Below are 17,960 nucleotides of genomic sequence, written 5' to 3'. Positions count from 1 at the left end.
GTACTAACTGCTTGCTATACCAGGCACTGTTCTAAACTCTTTAAATATATTGACATTTCAACCTAAGAACAACCCTTTGAGGTAGGTACTAAGAGATGAATAAACTGAGGCACAAATACATGAGGTAACTTGCCCCAGAAATATAGGCAATAGGTGGCAGAGCTGGAAGTTAACCAGACCCACATGATCTGGTTCCTTAGTCCCTAGTGATTTGAACACACTATACTGCCTCACTGTCCCTTTCTCTGTCAAATAATCATCATGCATTTTCCCTTTGGGGCCTTTTTTTTTTTCTTTTCAAGATAATACTAAGCAAGGCAGGTACCTTTTTTTGGAAGGAAGCGGTAAGGACTCTAACCTTTCAGCATAATTTTCCTTTAACAATTTACATGACTGGTAAAAATTTCATGTAAGTAGTTCTGTAAAAGGAAAAGCATAAAAGGAATGAAAATTCTCTTTGGCAGAGTTTAATTAACATTTTCTCTTGTGGCATGTTTTCTATGGTTGTTGGTTGTCTTAGTCTGTTTGTGCTACTATAACAAAATACCATAGGCTGTGTAGCATATAAACAACAGAAGTTTATTTTTCATAGTTCTGGAGACTAGGAAGTCCAGGGCACTGGCAGATTCTGTGTCTGGTGAGGGGGGTCCCATTTTCCTGGTCGATGGCACCTTGTAGTTGCATTCTCACATGGTGGAATGGGAGAAGGAGCTCCTGTGGGCATATTTAATAAGGGTACCCATCCCAAAGACTCCACCTTCCAAAGACCCACCACCAACTAATACCCTTGCCTTGGCAGTTAAGATTTTTAAGGGGAACAAACATTCAGACCATAGCACTGATAACACCTTGACAGAGCATGATTGGTTTTCTCTTTCGGTTAATCTGAATTAGTATAGTTTGTCTATGACTAAAGACTTTAAAAAATTTATACTTCATTTATTTGTGTTTTCGTGCTTTTCTACCTTTTAACAAATGGATACGAAATACAGTTTTATCTTAATGTGCATTTGATTACTAGTGAGATGCTCACACTCACTAGTAATCAAAGAAATGTACCATTTTACATTAGCAGTGTATGAGGATTCTGATTTCTCTACATCCCTACCACCACTTATTGTTTATCTTTTTGATTACAACCATCCTAGGTAGTGCGAAGTGGTATCTCATTGTAGTTTTCATTTACACTTCCATGATGGCTAATAATATTGAGCATCTTCATGTGTTCATTTGCCATTTTTATATATTATTTGAAAAACACACCTATTCAGATCCTTTGCCCATTTAAGTTATTTATCTGTTTATTTTTCATTGAGTTGTAAGAATTTTTAAATACCCTGGATACTAGTCCCTTATCTGGTATATGATTTGCATATATTTTCTCCCATTCTATGGGCTTTCCTTTCACTTTGTAAGGTATTGTTTGTAGCACAGAAGTTTTGTATTTTCATGAAATCCAATTTATTTATTTATTTATGTTGTCACTTATCGTTTTGGTGTATTAAGAAAGCTTTGCCTAACCAAGGTCACAAAGATCTACTCTCATGCTTTCTCCTATGAGTTTTATAGTTTCAGCTCTTACATTTTATGTGGTCCACTTTGAGTTAATTTTTATATATGATTTACATCTTCATTCTTTTGCACGTAGATATACAGTTATCCTAGCACCATTTACTTAAAAGACTATTTCTTGCCCATTGAATTTTCTTGACACTCTTGTCAAAAATCAGTTGACCATAATGGTGGTGGCTTATCTTCGTTTATAGTATCTTTTGTCATGTGGAAATTTAAAATTCTAATGTAATCAAATTAATTAACTTTGTGCCTTATGGTTTGTGTATTTTGTATCTTCTTTAAGAAATACTTTATCTTGGGCTGGGCGCAGTGGCTCATGCCTGTAATCCTAGCACTTTGGGAGGCCGAAGTGGGTGGATCCCCTGAGGTCAGGAGTTCGAGACCAGCCTGGCCAACATGGCGAAACCCCATCTCTACTAAAGATACAAAAATTAGCTGGGCATGGTGGTGGGCGCCTGTAATCCCAGCTATACTCGGGAGGCTAAGGCTGGAGAACAGCTTGAACCCGGAGGGTGGAGGTTGCAGTGAGCCGAGATCACACCATTGCACTCCAGCCTGGGCGACAAGAGTGAAACTCTATCTCAAAAAAAAAAAAAAAAGAGAAATACTTTACTTAACTCATAAAGATATTTTCTTACATTTTAAGACTCAAGACTTTTTTCACATTTAATAGACTTCCTCTATTAATACAAAAATCTGAAATTCATTTAAAATTTTACCAGAACCTTCCAGTCTGGGAACAGATACAGATATACCAATGGACATTGACAATAATGACATAAATAGTGATAGTAGTCGGGGCTTGGATGACACAGAAGAGTCATCTCCCCCAGAAGATAAGATGTTCTTCTTGGATCCATCTGATCTCGATGTAGAAAGAGATGAAGAAGCCATTAAAACAATCAGGTAACGTATATACATATTACAAGCTACTTCCAGATGCAAGGTCAGTTCAGGATCTCATTAAGAAAAAGCCATGTCTCTTTAAGAGGGACCTTAAAAGTAACTTAAAATCTAAATAAATTGTGGCTAATTCTTTTACATGCAATGTAGTATTTCTGAAATAAATTATATCACCCTTGCTATCCACTCAAGATGGGGAGGTATGAGAATCCTTGTTTTTGTTTTTCTGTTTTGTTTTGTTTTAAAGAAAAATGCCTTATGTATGTTCTAGATATAAAACCTAGTTGTAGAACAGTCACTGCAAGGTGTCAGTATTGAACTTTCAGTTAAAGCAACCTGTTTTTCACACAGGCAGCTTTAAGTGGTAGCAGAAACGGCAATAAAGAATATACTCATGAAAATGTTGCACAAAGATAATGGTGATGAAGTTGAGGGCAGTTTTCATATTGCCACAGTTAATCTGACTATTAGCATTTTGTAAAAATACTATTAGACTGTAAAACCATTCTAAATATGCCACTGTGCTCATAGAAATTCAGTTTTTGTAGCCTAAAGGATATACTACCTTGTAGCAAAATGTCCCCATTTTGGCAGGTTTTGTTTTTCATTGGAAACGAAGAGTTACTTAAAATGAGTCATTTATTACAATCTCAGATGGCTGCGTTGTCATTTATTCAGTTTGGCTTATCATTAAAGAACAGTTATTAGTATCATTAGCATTATTAACGAAAATTTTGTTTACCCATTTTGGAGACTATTCCAGAACGTAGCTAGTTGGGGTTTTTTTTTTTTTTTTTTTTTTTTTTTTTTGGAGACGGAGTCTCGCCCTGTCGCCAGGCTGGAGTGCAGTGGCGCGATCTCCGATCACAGCAACCTCTGCCTCCAGGGTTCAAGCGATTCTCCTGCCTCAGCCTTCCAAGCAGCTGGGACTACAGGCGTGCATCACCACACCCGGCTAATTTTTGTATTTTTAGCAGAGATGGGATTTCACCATGTTGGCCAGGATGGTCTCGATCTCTTGACCTTGTGATCTGTCCGCCTTGGTTTCCCAAAGTGGTGGGATTACAGGTGTGAGCCACGGTGCCCGGTGAACCTAGCTAGTTTCTTAATCATGAATACTTCATAGTTTAAAAAAGAAAGTATTTAACTGTTTGAGGCCCACATTTCAAAACAGTGTATTTTGTACATACATCCCAAATTTTAGTTATTGAGCCATGTTTCAGTGCTGCCTGATTTGACTCATTACATTTTCTTAATTAGTATCTGTAAATCATTTTCCTTTAAATAACTTCTAGTAGAGGTACATTTTGCTAACAACATGATTAACTGGATTTGACATTTGAGCCATGTGAATTCGAGTTATATATTTGCATTTTGCCTTGTTATGGATTTGTTAGTCCATCATGCTGCCTAACGCAGGAAAACTCTTCAACAGAAGCCCAAATGAGATCCTCTCCTGGGCTCCAAATATTTCAGTTTGGGAGGGTGCTTTCTGCTCTGCTCATTGTTGTTTTTTTTTTTATTATTTTTTTTTTGTGATCCTCCAGAAAACATTCATGACAAGTAAATAGGATTTAAAATACTAGTTTAAAATAGAATCAATTATGTATCATCATAACAGGATTAATTTTTCTTAAGCCATTGTTTATTTTACTAAGATATTTTGAAAATTTTTAGCTTAATTATCTTTCAGAAGGCTTCATGTTCCTACAGTATTTATGACTTTTTAAAAATCTACACAAACTTATAAATTTTAAATATTTTTTAGTCCATCCACAAGCAATAATATTCCGCTAATGAGGGTTGTACAGTCCATCAAGCACACAAAGAGGAAGAGCAGCACAATGGTGAAGGAAGGGTGGATGGTCCATTACACCAGCAGGGATAACCTGGTCAGTAATCAAAAACGTTTAATATGTTAGTAAGACTTTGTTATGAGTTTCATTTTGTGCATTTTTTAAATCAAAATGATGATGAGATGTATATTAAGACATTATATACACTGCCGCAATTTGTAAAAGATGCACTGGAATTATAGTTAAATTTGTAAGGAATTTTTAACAGGCAGAATATTTAATGTATTGTCTTTACAAACAGTCAATATTCAAAAAAAAAAAATTGACAAGCAGTCAGTATTCAAAAAGGATCTGGGATTGTTCCACAATAAAAAATAATTAACTTGAAACACAATGGAGTCACAAAATAGAGATAGAAGGAACTAAGACTTCATCTAAAAAGTCAATTTATTACCAGAGATAGGAGGGAAGCACGTTTGGTTTTATGTAGACTTTAACTTGGTGTAAATATGCAAGTTGTTTTTTAGATCCAGCAAAGACAAGGAATGATGACATTCTAGTAGACAATAGATTTGAAGAATCAGCGTAGTATAATAGCTAAGAACATAGACTTTGGAGCTAGATTGCCTAAGTCTCTGTAACTTACTATAAAACTGTATGAACTTGGGAAAGTTACTTAGTTTCTTTATGCTTTCATTTCCTTGTGTAAAACTGGCATAATAATGGTAACCACCTAATAAATCCAAATCAGTTAATATATGAGAAGATCTTGGAACAGTGTCTGGCATACAGGAAGCACCCAATAAATGTTAGTAGCTAGTATTTTATTTTTAAAGTTTGCTGAGTAGATTATTGAAACAAGCTTTCTAATAAACCTTTTAAGAATAAAATGAAGTACCCAATACATTTAGCTGGTGTAAAGTTTTGTGTGATGACAACAGTATAGACTGCAGTGTGTGTTTTATTTATAGTTTATATCCTTGCGAATGTAACTTGAAGTGGTGTGCCTACATTTGCAAATTTAATGGTATATCAAAGGTGCTATTAATCAAATTAACGGGGAAAGATAGTTAATTCAGTAAATGGTGTTGGGACAACCATGTATCATTTTGAAAAAGATAAAGTTATATATATATATCTCTCTGTCTCATACTTTATACATAATAAATCTAAATGTATCAGAGATTTGAATGTAAAGAAATTTAACAGAAGAAACTTTGGGAGAATTATTTTACAAACTCAATAATAAAGAATAAAAGATCAATAAATTCAATCTCATTAAAAAATCATATGTGGCAAAATCCAAAAGCAAAGACAAATGAGAAACTGGAAAAAGTATTTTCAGTTCATTCTAAACAAGGGTTAATTCCATAAGATGTGAAGAATGCCACAAATTGATAAGAAAAAGACCACAACACAATAGGAAAATGAACAAAGAATATGAATAGAGAGTTTCAGAGGAAATACAAATGACTTTTACACAAAAGAACTTGATTTCATTTATAATAAAAGAAATATCACTTTAACCTTTCACTGAAATATCAGTTTTTATTTTTCAGTATAGCAAAGATCAAAAAGTTAACATACTGCATTAGTGAGGGTGTGAGTAACTAGGGACTTTCATGTTGCTGAAGAGACTATAAATTGGGTCAAATCTTGTGTAAAATAATATAACACTATCAGGCAAAATTACATGTGCACATGTCTGTTGACCCAGCAAATCAACTTCTAGAAATATAGCCTATAGGTAAATTACATATTTTTATGTGTATGTGTGTAATATATATGTATTCATGTGTGCATATATAAAATTCTCTAAAAGGATTCCCAGAAACCTGATAACATGTTTTGCCTGGAGTAAGGGTGAGGAGTGGGGATGAGTGATGGTGGGAGTGCTGCTTTTCACTATACATCCTTTTTATATTTTGAGAATTTTGAACCTCATTAATCTTATTCAAAAATACAAATTTATGAATGTAAATGAAGGGAAAAGTTAGGTACAGGCACTTGGGAGGAATCATTTTTGAACCTCACAGTTTTCCAATCTTTATTTTATAGAGAAAGAGGCATTATTGGAGACTTGACAGCAAATGTCTAACATTATTTCAGAATGAATCTGGTTCAAAGTATTATAAGGTAAGGATTTTACATTTTAAAAAATATAAGCGTTAAAATAGTGGGTTTTTTCCAGATAATATTCATTAACTGTTATATTTGAATATATATAATGACTCTAGCTAGTATGATTTATAGAAGTCACTGTTAGGTTCCTTGTTGAAGCAACTATTTCCCATACCAAATATCACTCCCCCACAGCAGCTCTCCTACCAGACTGTTTGTTGTTGTTGTGTATTTATTTATTTCTGACTTGCCTGTCAGGTTGCTGCTGCTTTCCTTCTGGATACTATGATTTAGATTAGACTGCTTAGAAAGTCCCATCATCATTGCCTGTCCAGAAGAGGTCAGTGAGGTATTTAGTATTTCTCCCACCTTCCACCCTTGCCTTGGGTTCCAGTTCCCAATTGCTTGTTTTGGCTCTTAATCTCCTTTTTACAGTCTTCCTTGCTTGGCTTACTCCACGTTTTGCCACATCATGAACTGACAGCAAGCAAGATTATAACCAAGCAGTTAGGTCAGTAAGAGAGAATGGGAACTAATGGCTTGCTTTGAGCACGTGGTTTTTTTTGTTTTTTTAATAAGTTTTTTTGCCTTAGGAAGTGGACTAAAAACATAATGATTGCTACAGTTTACCCTGGTGGACAGAACCAGAATGGAGTGGCTTAAACAACTGACCAAGATTCTGCTTTTTCTGCCATTATTTCTGCTGCTTACTTACTTTCTGCTTCTTTCTTCTTTCTTACTTCTATATCTTGTAGCCTGCAGCCACTAGATAAGTAGTTGTGAAGTTGAATTAATGACGGTTGGAAGTTAGAAGTGTTGGAAATAGTGGCAGATTACTCTCCTAAATCTTCTCCTTCCTTGCATCCTAATGATCTGCTACTGGCTTAGTTATCATAGTCCATGCTCTGCCTCTGGCATTGCTGGACATTGCAGCTCATTCAAGACAGGCTATGTCATAAGACTCAACTGTGTGTTACATGTTGCATACTTGTGTCTGTCTGAATGGCATTCATTGAAATGCCTATCTCTGGTTCTTTAGTTTATTTAAAAGTAAAAACAAAGATGTATTCTTATTTTTCAATGCTTAATTTTTTACTTCAGGAAATTCCACTTTCAGAAATTCTCCGCATATCTTCACCACGAGATTTCACAAACATTTCACAAGGCAGCAATCCACACTGTTTTGAAATCATTACTGATACTATGGTATACTTTGTTGGTGAGAACAATGGGGACAGCTCTCATAATCCTGTTCTTGCTGCCACTGGAGTTGGACTTGATGTAGCACAAAGCTGGGAAAAAGCAATTCGCCAAGCCCTCATGCCTGTTACTCCTCAAGCAAGTGTTTGTACTTCTCCAGGGCAAGGGAAAGATCACAGTAAGCAATAAACTTCTTGATGGCTTTTTCTCCTCTTTAGTTCTTAAGCATTTTGTGGGTATGGTTGTGTTCCTTTGTTCCTTTTCATGTTCATCCTAAGCTTTGTCTTTAGTAACCAATACCATTAGTTAATTCCTTTTTTTTTTTTTTTTTTTTTTTTTTTGAGACGGACTCTCACTCTCGCCCAGGCTGGAGTACATTGGCGCCATCTCGGCTCACTGCAGGCTCTGCCTCTCGGGTTCATGCCATTCTCCTGCCTCAGCCTCCCAAGTAGCTGGGACTACAGGCGCCCGCCACTACGCCCGGCTCTTTTTTGTATTTTTAGTAGAGACGGGGTTTCACCGTGTTAGCCAGGATGGTCTCGATCTCCTGACCTTGTGATCCACCCGCCTTGGCCTCCTAAAGTGCTGGGATTACAGGTGTGAGCCACCACACCCGGCCAGTTAATTCTTTTATAAAATTGTATTGGTTATAGTATATATATGTACATACAATGCCCAGTGCTAGGCTCCAGAGTCAGTTTTCCTACATGAAAATCCTGGCTATACCATCTGTTATATGATCAGGCAAGTTACTTTACCTCACTGTAGTAGTAAGTACTTCGTAGGGTTGTCAGTATTAAATGAAAGAGAACCTGTAAGATACAGAACAGTGCTTGGCATCTGTAAAGTCTCATTGGATTATGCCTACTACTGGTATTAATATTTTGCTTTATAGTGGGATATAAACAGGCAATAAAGTATTACGGTTCACATCACACTCATGAAATCTGTGAAGTCAGAAATGCTGTACTAAAGCATACAGAAATATTTAAAAATCATTGAAACATGTTTTGCACCAACAAAATTTATGTAATTAAACCTAAATTGGATAAAGGTTCAAAAGTAAACAGTTAACAATCGAAAGGTCACTATAATGCCACTTCTCCCTCATTAACATTGTGTTGCTTACGGGGACACATAACTCATTCATTTGAGAAATATACTCAAATTGAAATACGTATCAACAACTTTCCAAATGTAGTTTATTTTAGTTTAGCTGTATTATTTTGTACAACTGTCGTGATAGGCCCTGAACTAAAATACAAAATAAATACAGAAATCATAAAAGCTCTTTAGGGAGAGATGGGATATATAAAGGTATTAGATGGTAGCATAAAGCAGTACAGTGCAAAAGTGAGGAATACATTACTTAAAAAACTCAGATGCAGATAGGAAGAGTAAACAAGACTTCATAGAAGAACCTGATTTGAACCTCAGGTAGGAATACAGTAGGCAGAGCTGAATGGGAGTGATGGAGGGATAACATTATTTAGTTGAGACACGTGTGATGAGGATCATGACTGTGTACATGTTTGGTGTTCAGTACTGATTTTGGGTTGGAATGGGTGTAGGTAGATGGGTGTTTCACAGTGGTTCTTAAGTTTTGGAGGTTTTTAGACAGAACTCTATGTTATTCTAATTAAAACTAAGACTGTTTCCTCAGAAAATAATACAGGCACTTAGACACTTTTTAAAAGATAAATGAAGTGATTTATTTCAGGTAATAAATGTATTAAAATACCAAAAAAATGCAATATTATAAAATTATAAAAATGCAAGCAATTTAGAAGTGTATAAAAACTCTTTGTTCCCCAACCCCACCTCTTCCACTCACCAGAAGTAATCATAGACTTTTGTTTTTAATTTAAGCACTGCTACCCTGCAATTCCCTGGACTCTGCTTCCCCCCGTCCCCACCAAGAGACAGGGTCTTGCTATGTTGCCCAGGTGAGAGTGCAGTGCAACCTCAAACTCCAGGGCTCAAAGGATCCTCCTGTCTCAGCTTCCTGAGTAGCTAGGACTACAAGTGCACACCACTGTGCCTGGCTAATTTTTAAAATTTTTTGTAGAGATAGGGTATCATGTAGCCCAGGTGGTCTCAAACTCCTGGGCTCAAGTGATTCTCCTGCCTCAGCCTCCTAATGCACTGGGATTACAGTGCAACTTCCCTTTTTAACTCAGTAATAATCATGACTAGCTTTCTGACTTTCTGATTCAGTATTTATAGCCCTACATCATCGATTAAATGTTGAGATAGTATTCTTTTGTATGGATGTATCATCTAGTTTCCTATTGATGGGTTGTATGTGTAGGTTTTTTTAATGTACATAATTGTATTAACTATGTGTTAAACTTTTTAAAGTTTGATATACCATGAGTATTCACATGTCAGTAAAGATTAATATTATTTTCATATACTAAATTTTGTCCTTTTCTCAACTATCTTTTTTATATTTTACAGAAGATTTGTCTACAAGTATCTCTGTATCTAATTGTCAGATTCAGGAGAATGTGGTAAGTAATCGTTACAGCTAACGTGTAAACTGGGTGATTAAAATAAGGAAAATAAAAGGTGAAAATCTTTATTAGAGAAATTGGTTCATCGCCCAAAGTACTAGGCTAGACTTTACGGTTGATAACTTCCCTAAGGAGTTCTGCTTTATAGAGGAAACTAAGGCAGATTTTTTAAATTAAAAATAAAGCTAACTTTTTCACTAGAAAAAGTTACATTAGAATATTACAAAATGATAAGACCGGTTCAAAGAGAAGGCAAACATTACTTCTTGTGGGGTCAGCAGGGGAAGCTTCCTAAAGGAAGTGCAATTTGAGCTATACCTGAAAGGATGGAATGGATTACTGACGGAAGTGCTGAAGGGATGAGGGTTGGGGAACAACCTTTCATGCAAGTACAGGGAGCACCAGGATGAACAAACAGGGAAGCAGGAAATGGACTCAAGAAATGATGAATAAATTAAGTTTGGCTGGTGTATATAGGTATGTTTAGGGTTTTACAACAGGTCAGCGACTTTTTCCATAAACTTTTTAGTAAATATCTTAGGCTTTGTAGACCAGCAGTCCCTAATCTTTTTGGCACCAGGGACTGGTTTTGTGGAATAGTTTTTCCATGGAGGTCGGGGTTGGGAGCTGGTTTCGGAATGAACCATGTCGATCATCAGATTCTCATAAGGAATGCACAATTGAGATCCCTCGCATGCACAGTTCACTGTAGGGTTTGCGCTCCTCTGAGAATCTAATGCCTCTGCTGATACGGCAGGAGGCGGAGCTCGGGCAGTAAGTAATGCTTGCTCGCCTGCTGCTCACCTTCTGCTGTGCAGCCCAGTTCCTAACAGGCCACAGACAGTTACCAGTCTGTGGCCTAGGGCTTGGGAACCCCTGTTGTAGGTCATACACAACTATGCAACTATGCGGTTGTGGCAAGAAAGCAGCTATAGGCAATACATAAGTGAATGGGCATGACTATGTTCCAATAAAACTTTATTTATGGACCCTGAAATTGAATTTCATTTAATATTTACATGTCACAGAATATTATTTTGATTTGTCCAGTCATTTAAAGACCATTTTTAGATCACGGTCCATACAAAAAGAAGCAGCAGGCCAAATTTTGCCTACAAGCCGGAGTTTGCTAACCCCTGGACTAGAGGGAAAACAGGCTAGAAAAGGAAGTCAATTGTTTGTTATATATAATTTCTCAGATTAAAATCTCTCTTTTCTACTTGGGGCACTTAGCTGTTACAGTTCTTTAACATATAAATGTTTAAGATTTCTAAGATTGCAATGAAGATTGGACTCTAGTAATGTTATTGGAGATAGAGAATTTCAGAGATATAATCTGTGAGTCTCTTATCCTGTTGGGAGGTAGAATAGACACCATATTCTTGGGGAGAGATGGAGGAATATAAAAAAACATGAGAGCTCAAATTTTGAATAATCCCATGGGAACTGAGGATATATCCATCCATGTCATAGGGGAAAAAGGATTCAGAATTGGCTTTTGTTTAACAATTGTATATACACATACATACACACACACTTTCCTAGCAGTTATTATATATACATTGGATGCCTCCTAATCTGATTAGAACCAAAATTTGGTTAAACAAAAAGTTGATTAAAGTTGGGAGGCTTATAAAAATGGTTCTTACAGACCTTAAAATTTTAATTACAACTTAACACATATACATGCATATTCACTGGCTTTTGTTGCAGGGCTGAGGCTTTGTCTTTATAAGTGTGGGTCTGCTAAGTGAAGTTCCACTTTTTTTTTCATCAGTCACACCTGTAATGCAATTTTGACACTAAACATCCCAAATTAGTATATTAGTTTTGTCTGTTCTCACAGCAACAAATACTACAAAAAAGAAAAAAAAAGGGAAAGGCAAAGAGCAGTGAGGAAAGATAGAGGAATGGATTTGAGTTACAGACTTTCTCTCATACGTATTCTTTTATTCAGTCTCAAAGTCAGGCTAATCCCAGTAATATGAACTTTTAAGTTTTTCTTTCAAAAACCAAAGAGAGCAAATCTCTTTAGAGGTAAAATAGGTAAAATTTCATTTCTAATTTTTTTAGGTAAATTTACTTATAGAGATCACTACTTAATAAATACAAGATTTTTTTTCTTCTTGAGATGGAGTCTCGCTCCTGTTGCCTAGGCTGGAGTGCAATGTCATGATCTTGGCTCACCTCAACCTCCGCCTCCTGGGTTCCCGCGATTCTCCTGCCTCAGCCTCCCAAGTAGCTAGGATTACAGGCATGCGCCACCTCACCTGGCTAATCTTGTATTTTTAGTAGAGACGGGGTTTCTCCTTGTTGGTCAGGCTGGTCTTGAACTCACAACCTCAGGTGATCCGCCTGCCTCAGCCTCCTACAGTGGTGGGATTATAGGAGTGAGCCAACACGCCAGGCCTAAATATAAGATTTTTAAAATTCAAAGCATTTTTTTCCTGAAAGTCTTACACAATACATTATACTTGCACATAAAATTTGGGCTTAACCTCTTATAGAACATAGAAAGCCTATGTTTTCATAAAATAGTTTGCACTTTATGGAAATTAGTTGCTTCTAACATAAAAATGTATTTAAGTATTTGAATGAAGAAAGTCAGAGATGTTAACATTGTATTATAGAAATAAATAATACTAACTGCTTACTTTATCCTACCAGGATATCAGTACTGTTTACCAGATCTTTGCAGATGAGGTGCTTGGTTCAGGCCAGTTTGGCATCGTTTATGGAGGTAAGCAACTACAGCCATTTGCATATTGTACACATTAAAAACTGGAAAATGTGAAACATCTGCCAGCTGTTTTGTCATCTCATAGTTTTGTCCAGTGGCCTTTTTTTCAAAGGCTGACTTGTATCTTTCAGCTAAATCCTTCTTACTGTAATTTGAGTATTCATTCCTTAATTTCATTGCAAACTTTAAAAAGTAACAGAATCAGAAAATTTTACAGTATTTTTTCTCTTCTTGTAGCTCACACATACAGATGTTTGTCGGAGGCAACGGGGAGATGGTTTGAAGTTTATGTTGGGCTGAGTGGGCTTATTCATTGAAGTATATTTCCTACTAGTATTCCAACACAAATGGCACCATTTGTCTACTGTTGGCATGATTGTTCTATCAAGTCTGAAAACCTGAACCTGAAATCCAACTCTGCGATTTAGGATATTGATGAAGTCATTTAACCTCACTGTGCATTAGCATCTTCAGCTGTTTAATGGAGCTAATAAAACCTGACCTGTGTAGCTCATAGGGCTTAAATATTAATTAAACTTAGTGTATGTAAAGGTACTAAGATACAGAAGAAATGTTAAACCCTTGTTACCCCTTGTTAAGATTTGGTACAGTAGTTTCTTAGTTGGCTGTTCTGCCTCCATTCTTACCTTTTCATACAACTCTTGGAGTGAATATTTCAGAAAATTCACATCTGATATTAGTATTACCTCACATAGAACCCTTAAGTGGTTCACAGTCATCTACAGATTCATAGCCAGTTTCCTTAGCAGAGGATTTCAAGGCTGCTGTGTATCTCCCTGCTTCTCTAGCCTCAGTTCTAATTGCAACTTCCTCTTTGCTTTCTATCTTTCAGTCCTATTTACATGCTTCCATACCCTTTGCCTCTCTGCTCCTTCTCCACCCCTTTGTCTGTCTAGTGAACATTTTTTCATACTTCAGGGGTCAACTAAAGGGTTTCCTCTGTGGAAATTTCTTGTCACCATGCCTCTCTCTCATCAAATAAAAACATTGTTCCCCTTTAGTACTCCTGCTACCTAACATACATACTTCTATCACAATATCTATTACCCTTTGGGTTTATATTATTGTCTTCCCACTGAACTTTATTGGAGGGTTGGCTGTGAGATGTCTGGATTTTCTTTGTATTCCTAGCACCTAGTGTTGTGACATAAAACAGTTGCCCAGAAAATGTGTTGACTCTGCATGCATATACAGTATCTATGGTTTGCAACTTCAGATTTGTCAGGTTTAAGAGTAGTTACATCTCTGGAGGACTTCCCGTCATCAAAGGAACAAAGAACTGTCTGAGGTACCTTTGGCTTCTTACCAAAATTGCACACATTTGTTCAGTCTTTTCAAGTAGACTTACGATTGTGCCATTGAGACAAATGAGTTAATCTAAAATAAATAGCTATGTAGAGAAGAGCAAGTCACATACACATTCGAAGAACAAATACCAAAAATATACCTGTCATTTTCACTGCTTAATCTGTAGCATCTAAAGGCATACCTCGTATATAATAGGTATAACTAGTTAATATGAATTAATAAATGAGGGAATGACTGTTTATTATAATAGTCTTCTATCTTTTTAAAATATCTAGATTCTAGAACATAGAGACAAATACAAATTTTTTATATCTAGATTCTAGAATATAGAGACACCCAGAGTTTGTGGGTACATGGTTAAATCACTCTGTGCTGACTTCACTGAATCTAGAATAAAATTGATTCATTCATACAGTATTTCCATCTTGACAGTGTCTCTGAAGGACTAGGTCAGGGTAATTAACTATCATTTATTTAACAAGGTAGATTACTTTTCAGCAACAAGTTCATTCAGATTTTTTCCTGTTTAGATAATGCAGCTGACTTTATTAGGGGCAAATGTTATGTATGGAGGGGAAAACAATTTTTTCCTAAATTAAAGGTGAGTGAAGGAGTGTGGAGAAAGAACAAAAATAAGCCAAAAAGAAAATTCAAGAGTAAATACATATAAATTTCAATCTGTGGACAACTCCCTAATAAAGCTGTCAGTTTGCTTCATTCTTTCCTATTCTTTTTTTCTTAATAGGAAAACATAGAAAGACTGGGAGGGATGTGGCTATTAAAGTAATTGATAAGATGAGATTCCCCACAAAACAAGAAAGTCAACTCCGTAATGAAGTGGCTATTTTACAGGTAAAAAATAAAATAAAGTAAAAAAGTGGTTTATTAAAGAGGCTGGTAAGAATCTGATTTAACTGCTTCTCTTGTTTTTTTAAGAAGGCAAAATTAGATTATGGTAATATAGGCATTATAGGGACTGCCAATATCTTGCTTTATGGTAGTAGTTTTAGAACACATTTTTGTGAGTAAAATCTTTTTTAAAAAAGTAAAATTTCATTCTTAATTCATTCCAGGAGCTCAAAATACTTAGGATACTTCGACACATGTTGTTAGGAGGTTACTGTTATACCCATTCAGTTTTCACGGGTGACATGCTTGATTGTCATAGCAATTACTGTGCAAATAAAGATTGCTTTAAAATTATGTACCTTTTAACAGCATTTATTTCATTAATTTAAAACTCTATTTACTTTTGTAATGGCTTAGTCGATTGGGGCATATTTTAAAGATATATTGGCAATGATTTCAATTCCATAAATTCCTATGTGTTTTTCATCTAGCATTTTTACCCCTTGGGGGGTCATCTAGAAGAATAAAATTTAGCTTGATCCTTGGATCATTTTCCGAATATCATATAAATAATTTATAATACACAAATGTCTTAGTTATATAGCTTTTGCATATTATTAAAGAAATCATGGTCGTATAATAGTTCATGCTGGCCAGGTGAGGTGGCGCACGCCTGTAATCCCAGCACTTTGGGAAGCCAAGGCTGGTGGATCACCTGAGGTCAGGAGTTCGAGACCAGCCTAACATGGGGAGACCCCCATCTCTACTAAATACAAAAACAGGCCGGGCATGGTGGTGCATGCCCATAAACCCAGCTATTCAGGAGGCTGAGGCAGGAGAATCGCTTGAACCTGGGAGGCGGAGATTGCAGTAAGCCGAGATTGTGCCATTGCACTCCAGCCTGGGCAACAACAGCGAAACTCCATCTCAAAAAAAAAAAAAAAAGCCGGGTGTGGTGGCACATGCCTGTAATCCGAGCTACTTGGGAGGCTGAGACAGGAGAATCACTCGTACCTGGGAGGCGAAGGTTGCAGTGAGCTGAGATCCCGCCGTTGCACTCCAGCCTGGGCAACAAGAGGGAAACTCTGTCTCAAAAAAAAAAAAACAAACATGGTTAATGCTGTCAGAGCCCCATTTGCTTTGGGTGAAATTCAAGAAGACACAACCTCCTTCTGAACTTAAGTTTCCTTGAAGAAGGTAAGAAACTTAAGTGATTCATTTTACATTTATTATGTTACTTGTTGCTAGTAGTAACATTTGCCTCACTTTTTCAGAGGCATGATAATCAAAAAGCTGGTGGTCAGGTTGGTACCTGTGGTCACATCAAGGCTGTCTCCTCCTATAAAGCTACCTTTAAATAGAATATTAATAGCATTCATACTCTGTTGAATATGAAGAGTATGAATATGTTGTCAGGTATTTTTTACGTATCTAATTTTGGAACCCTCATTGTCCAACTAGTATGCAAAACAATAAAAGTTAAGGATATATTCCTATGGAATGATTTCTTCTTGATCACAAACAGCTCTGAATAAGCACTGAAGTTTTTTTCTTCTGTTATCAGCTATGGATCATAACAACTAAATTTAGGAATAACTAGGTAATGCACAGTGTGAAAATCTTCATTATTTGTATCATTTTGGTTATTTTCATCAATATTGCCCAAACTGGGAATAGATTGGAGGATGTCTCTATGCTGTTTTCATACTAACTTTAATACAAGATTATCTTTGTTATAGATTCTCTTCAAATTGTTTATGTAAGATATTTATACTTTTATATTTGGCTTTCCTTGTGTCAGCATTTATACTTAAGTACTTTTTCTCAACATCACCCAGCAGGAAGGCAGGTTCAGAGTTTGAATCTAAGTCTGTCTGCAAACCACCTGTACTTTCAACTTTACATCATTGGACTGACCCTGTGTGTGTGTGTGTGTGTGTGTGTAGTATAAAGGTGAAATTGAGCTAACTGTATATGAATATTCATATAGAATATTGATATTCTAGAATATTCTATATTCTATTAGTACAATCTGAATTGTACAGATAGGAAATACACTTCTTAAAAGGAAACTTGAAAAAATCATACCTCATTTACTGAAATTAGTTTCAAAAGATTTAGTTATGTGAGCATCACAGCTAATCTTTTTCACATTGGTTGGAAGTAACCTACTACATTGTTACATGCACTCACACCACCTTTTGGCTCTCCTCTTCCCCATCCAACTGTATCATCTTTCCTTTTCCATCTTTGCCCCATGTCATTCTTATCTGTAGTTCTTCATCACACAAACCTGAAAGGCTGTCTGTACTCCTGTAGTTCATCCTGGTGCTGATACTTTTACCTGCATCCCTAGAGGCATCCATAGCTTTTCTTTCCCATGCCCACATATTTAGAGAAAAGATGGGGTAAAGATTGAGCATATTATTATTAAGACTACAGCTTTGGCCTTTCCAGTGGCAAGGAGGAAAAATCACAGGATCATTGATTTAGAAGTGACCTTACAGTTTATCCAGGAGCATCCAACCTCTTTTGAGCTCTTGGTGACAGGCTTTGTAATTCTGTTTAATAGAAATGAGCACATCCCACTTTTAGATACCTGTGATTATTCTTTATGAACCGGAATCAAAATCACTTGAAAAAGATTCCACTACAGACAATATACACAACAAATTGAGTCTTTTTTCCCCCAAAAAATAGCCATGTTGACTTTCTTGCTATTTCTCAAATATGCCAGACATGCTTCTGTCTCAAGAGGCTTTGCATTAGCTGTTTCCTCTGCCTGGAATGCTTTCTCCCTCAAATATCTGCATGACATACTCCCTTGTCTCCTTCAGGATTTTGCCCAAATACCATTTCCTCAATGAAGCCTCCACATTCTATTCAGCATTAAACCCACCCTCCCACCTTACTCCCCTACCTTAACTCTTT

The 17,960-nt window shown here is 36.3% G+C and overlaps 1 protein-coding gene across 4 annotated transcripts in view; it reads left to right on the top strand.

Moving 5' to 3' along the window:
* PRKD3 (protein kinase D3) overlaps window positions 1-17,960 on the top strand; it is a 76,701-nt gene that overhangs the window by 44,531 nt on the left and 14,210 nt on the right. For all 4 annotated transcript variants that reach the window (XM_009184003.4, XM_031655081.1, XM_031655082.1 and 1 more), the window contains 7 exons: window positions 2,298-2,481; window positions 4,247-4,370; window positions 6,333-6,410; window positions 7,497-7,773; window positions 10,056-10,108; window positions 12,779-12,851; window positions 14,926-15,032. In XM_009184003.4, coding sequence (XP_009182267.1) covers window positions 2,298-2,481; window positions 4,247-4,370; window positions 6,333-6,410; window positions 7,497-7,773; window positions 10,056-10,108; window positions 12,779-12,851; window positions 14,926-15,032 — 896 coding nt within the window. The remainder of the gene's footprint in view (window positions 1-2,297; window positions 2,482-4,246; window positions 4,371-6,332; window positions 6,411-7,496; window positions 7,774-10,055; window positions 10,109-12,778; window positions 12,852-14,925; window positions 15,033-17,960) is intronic.

Source organism: Papio anubis, chromosome 14 (genome assembly GCF_008728515.1).
Source record: "Papio anubis isolate 15944 chromosome 14, Panubis1.0, whole genome shotgun sequence".
Classification (NCBI taxonomy): Eukaryota; Metazoa; Chordata; class Mammalia; order Primates; family Cercopithecidae; genus Papio; species Papio anubis.
The sequence above is the reverse complement of the archived record's forward strand: the minus strand, read 5'-3'. Positions and strand labels throughout refer to the sequence as shown.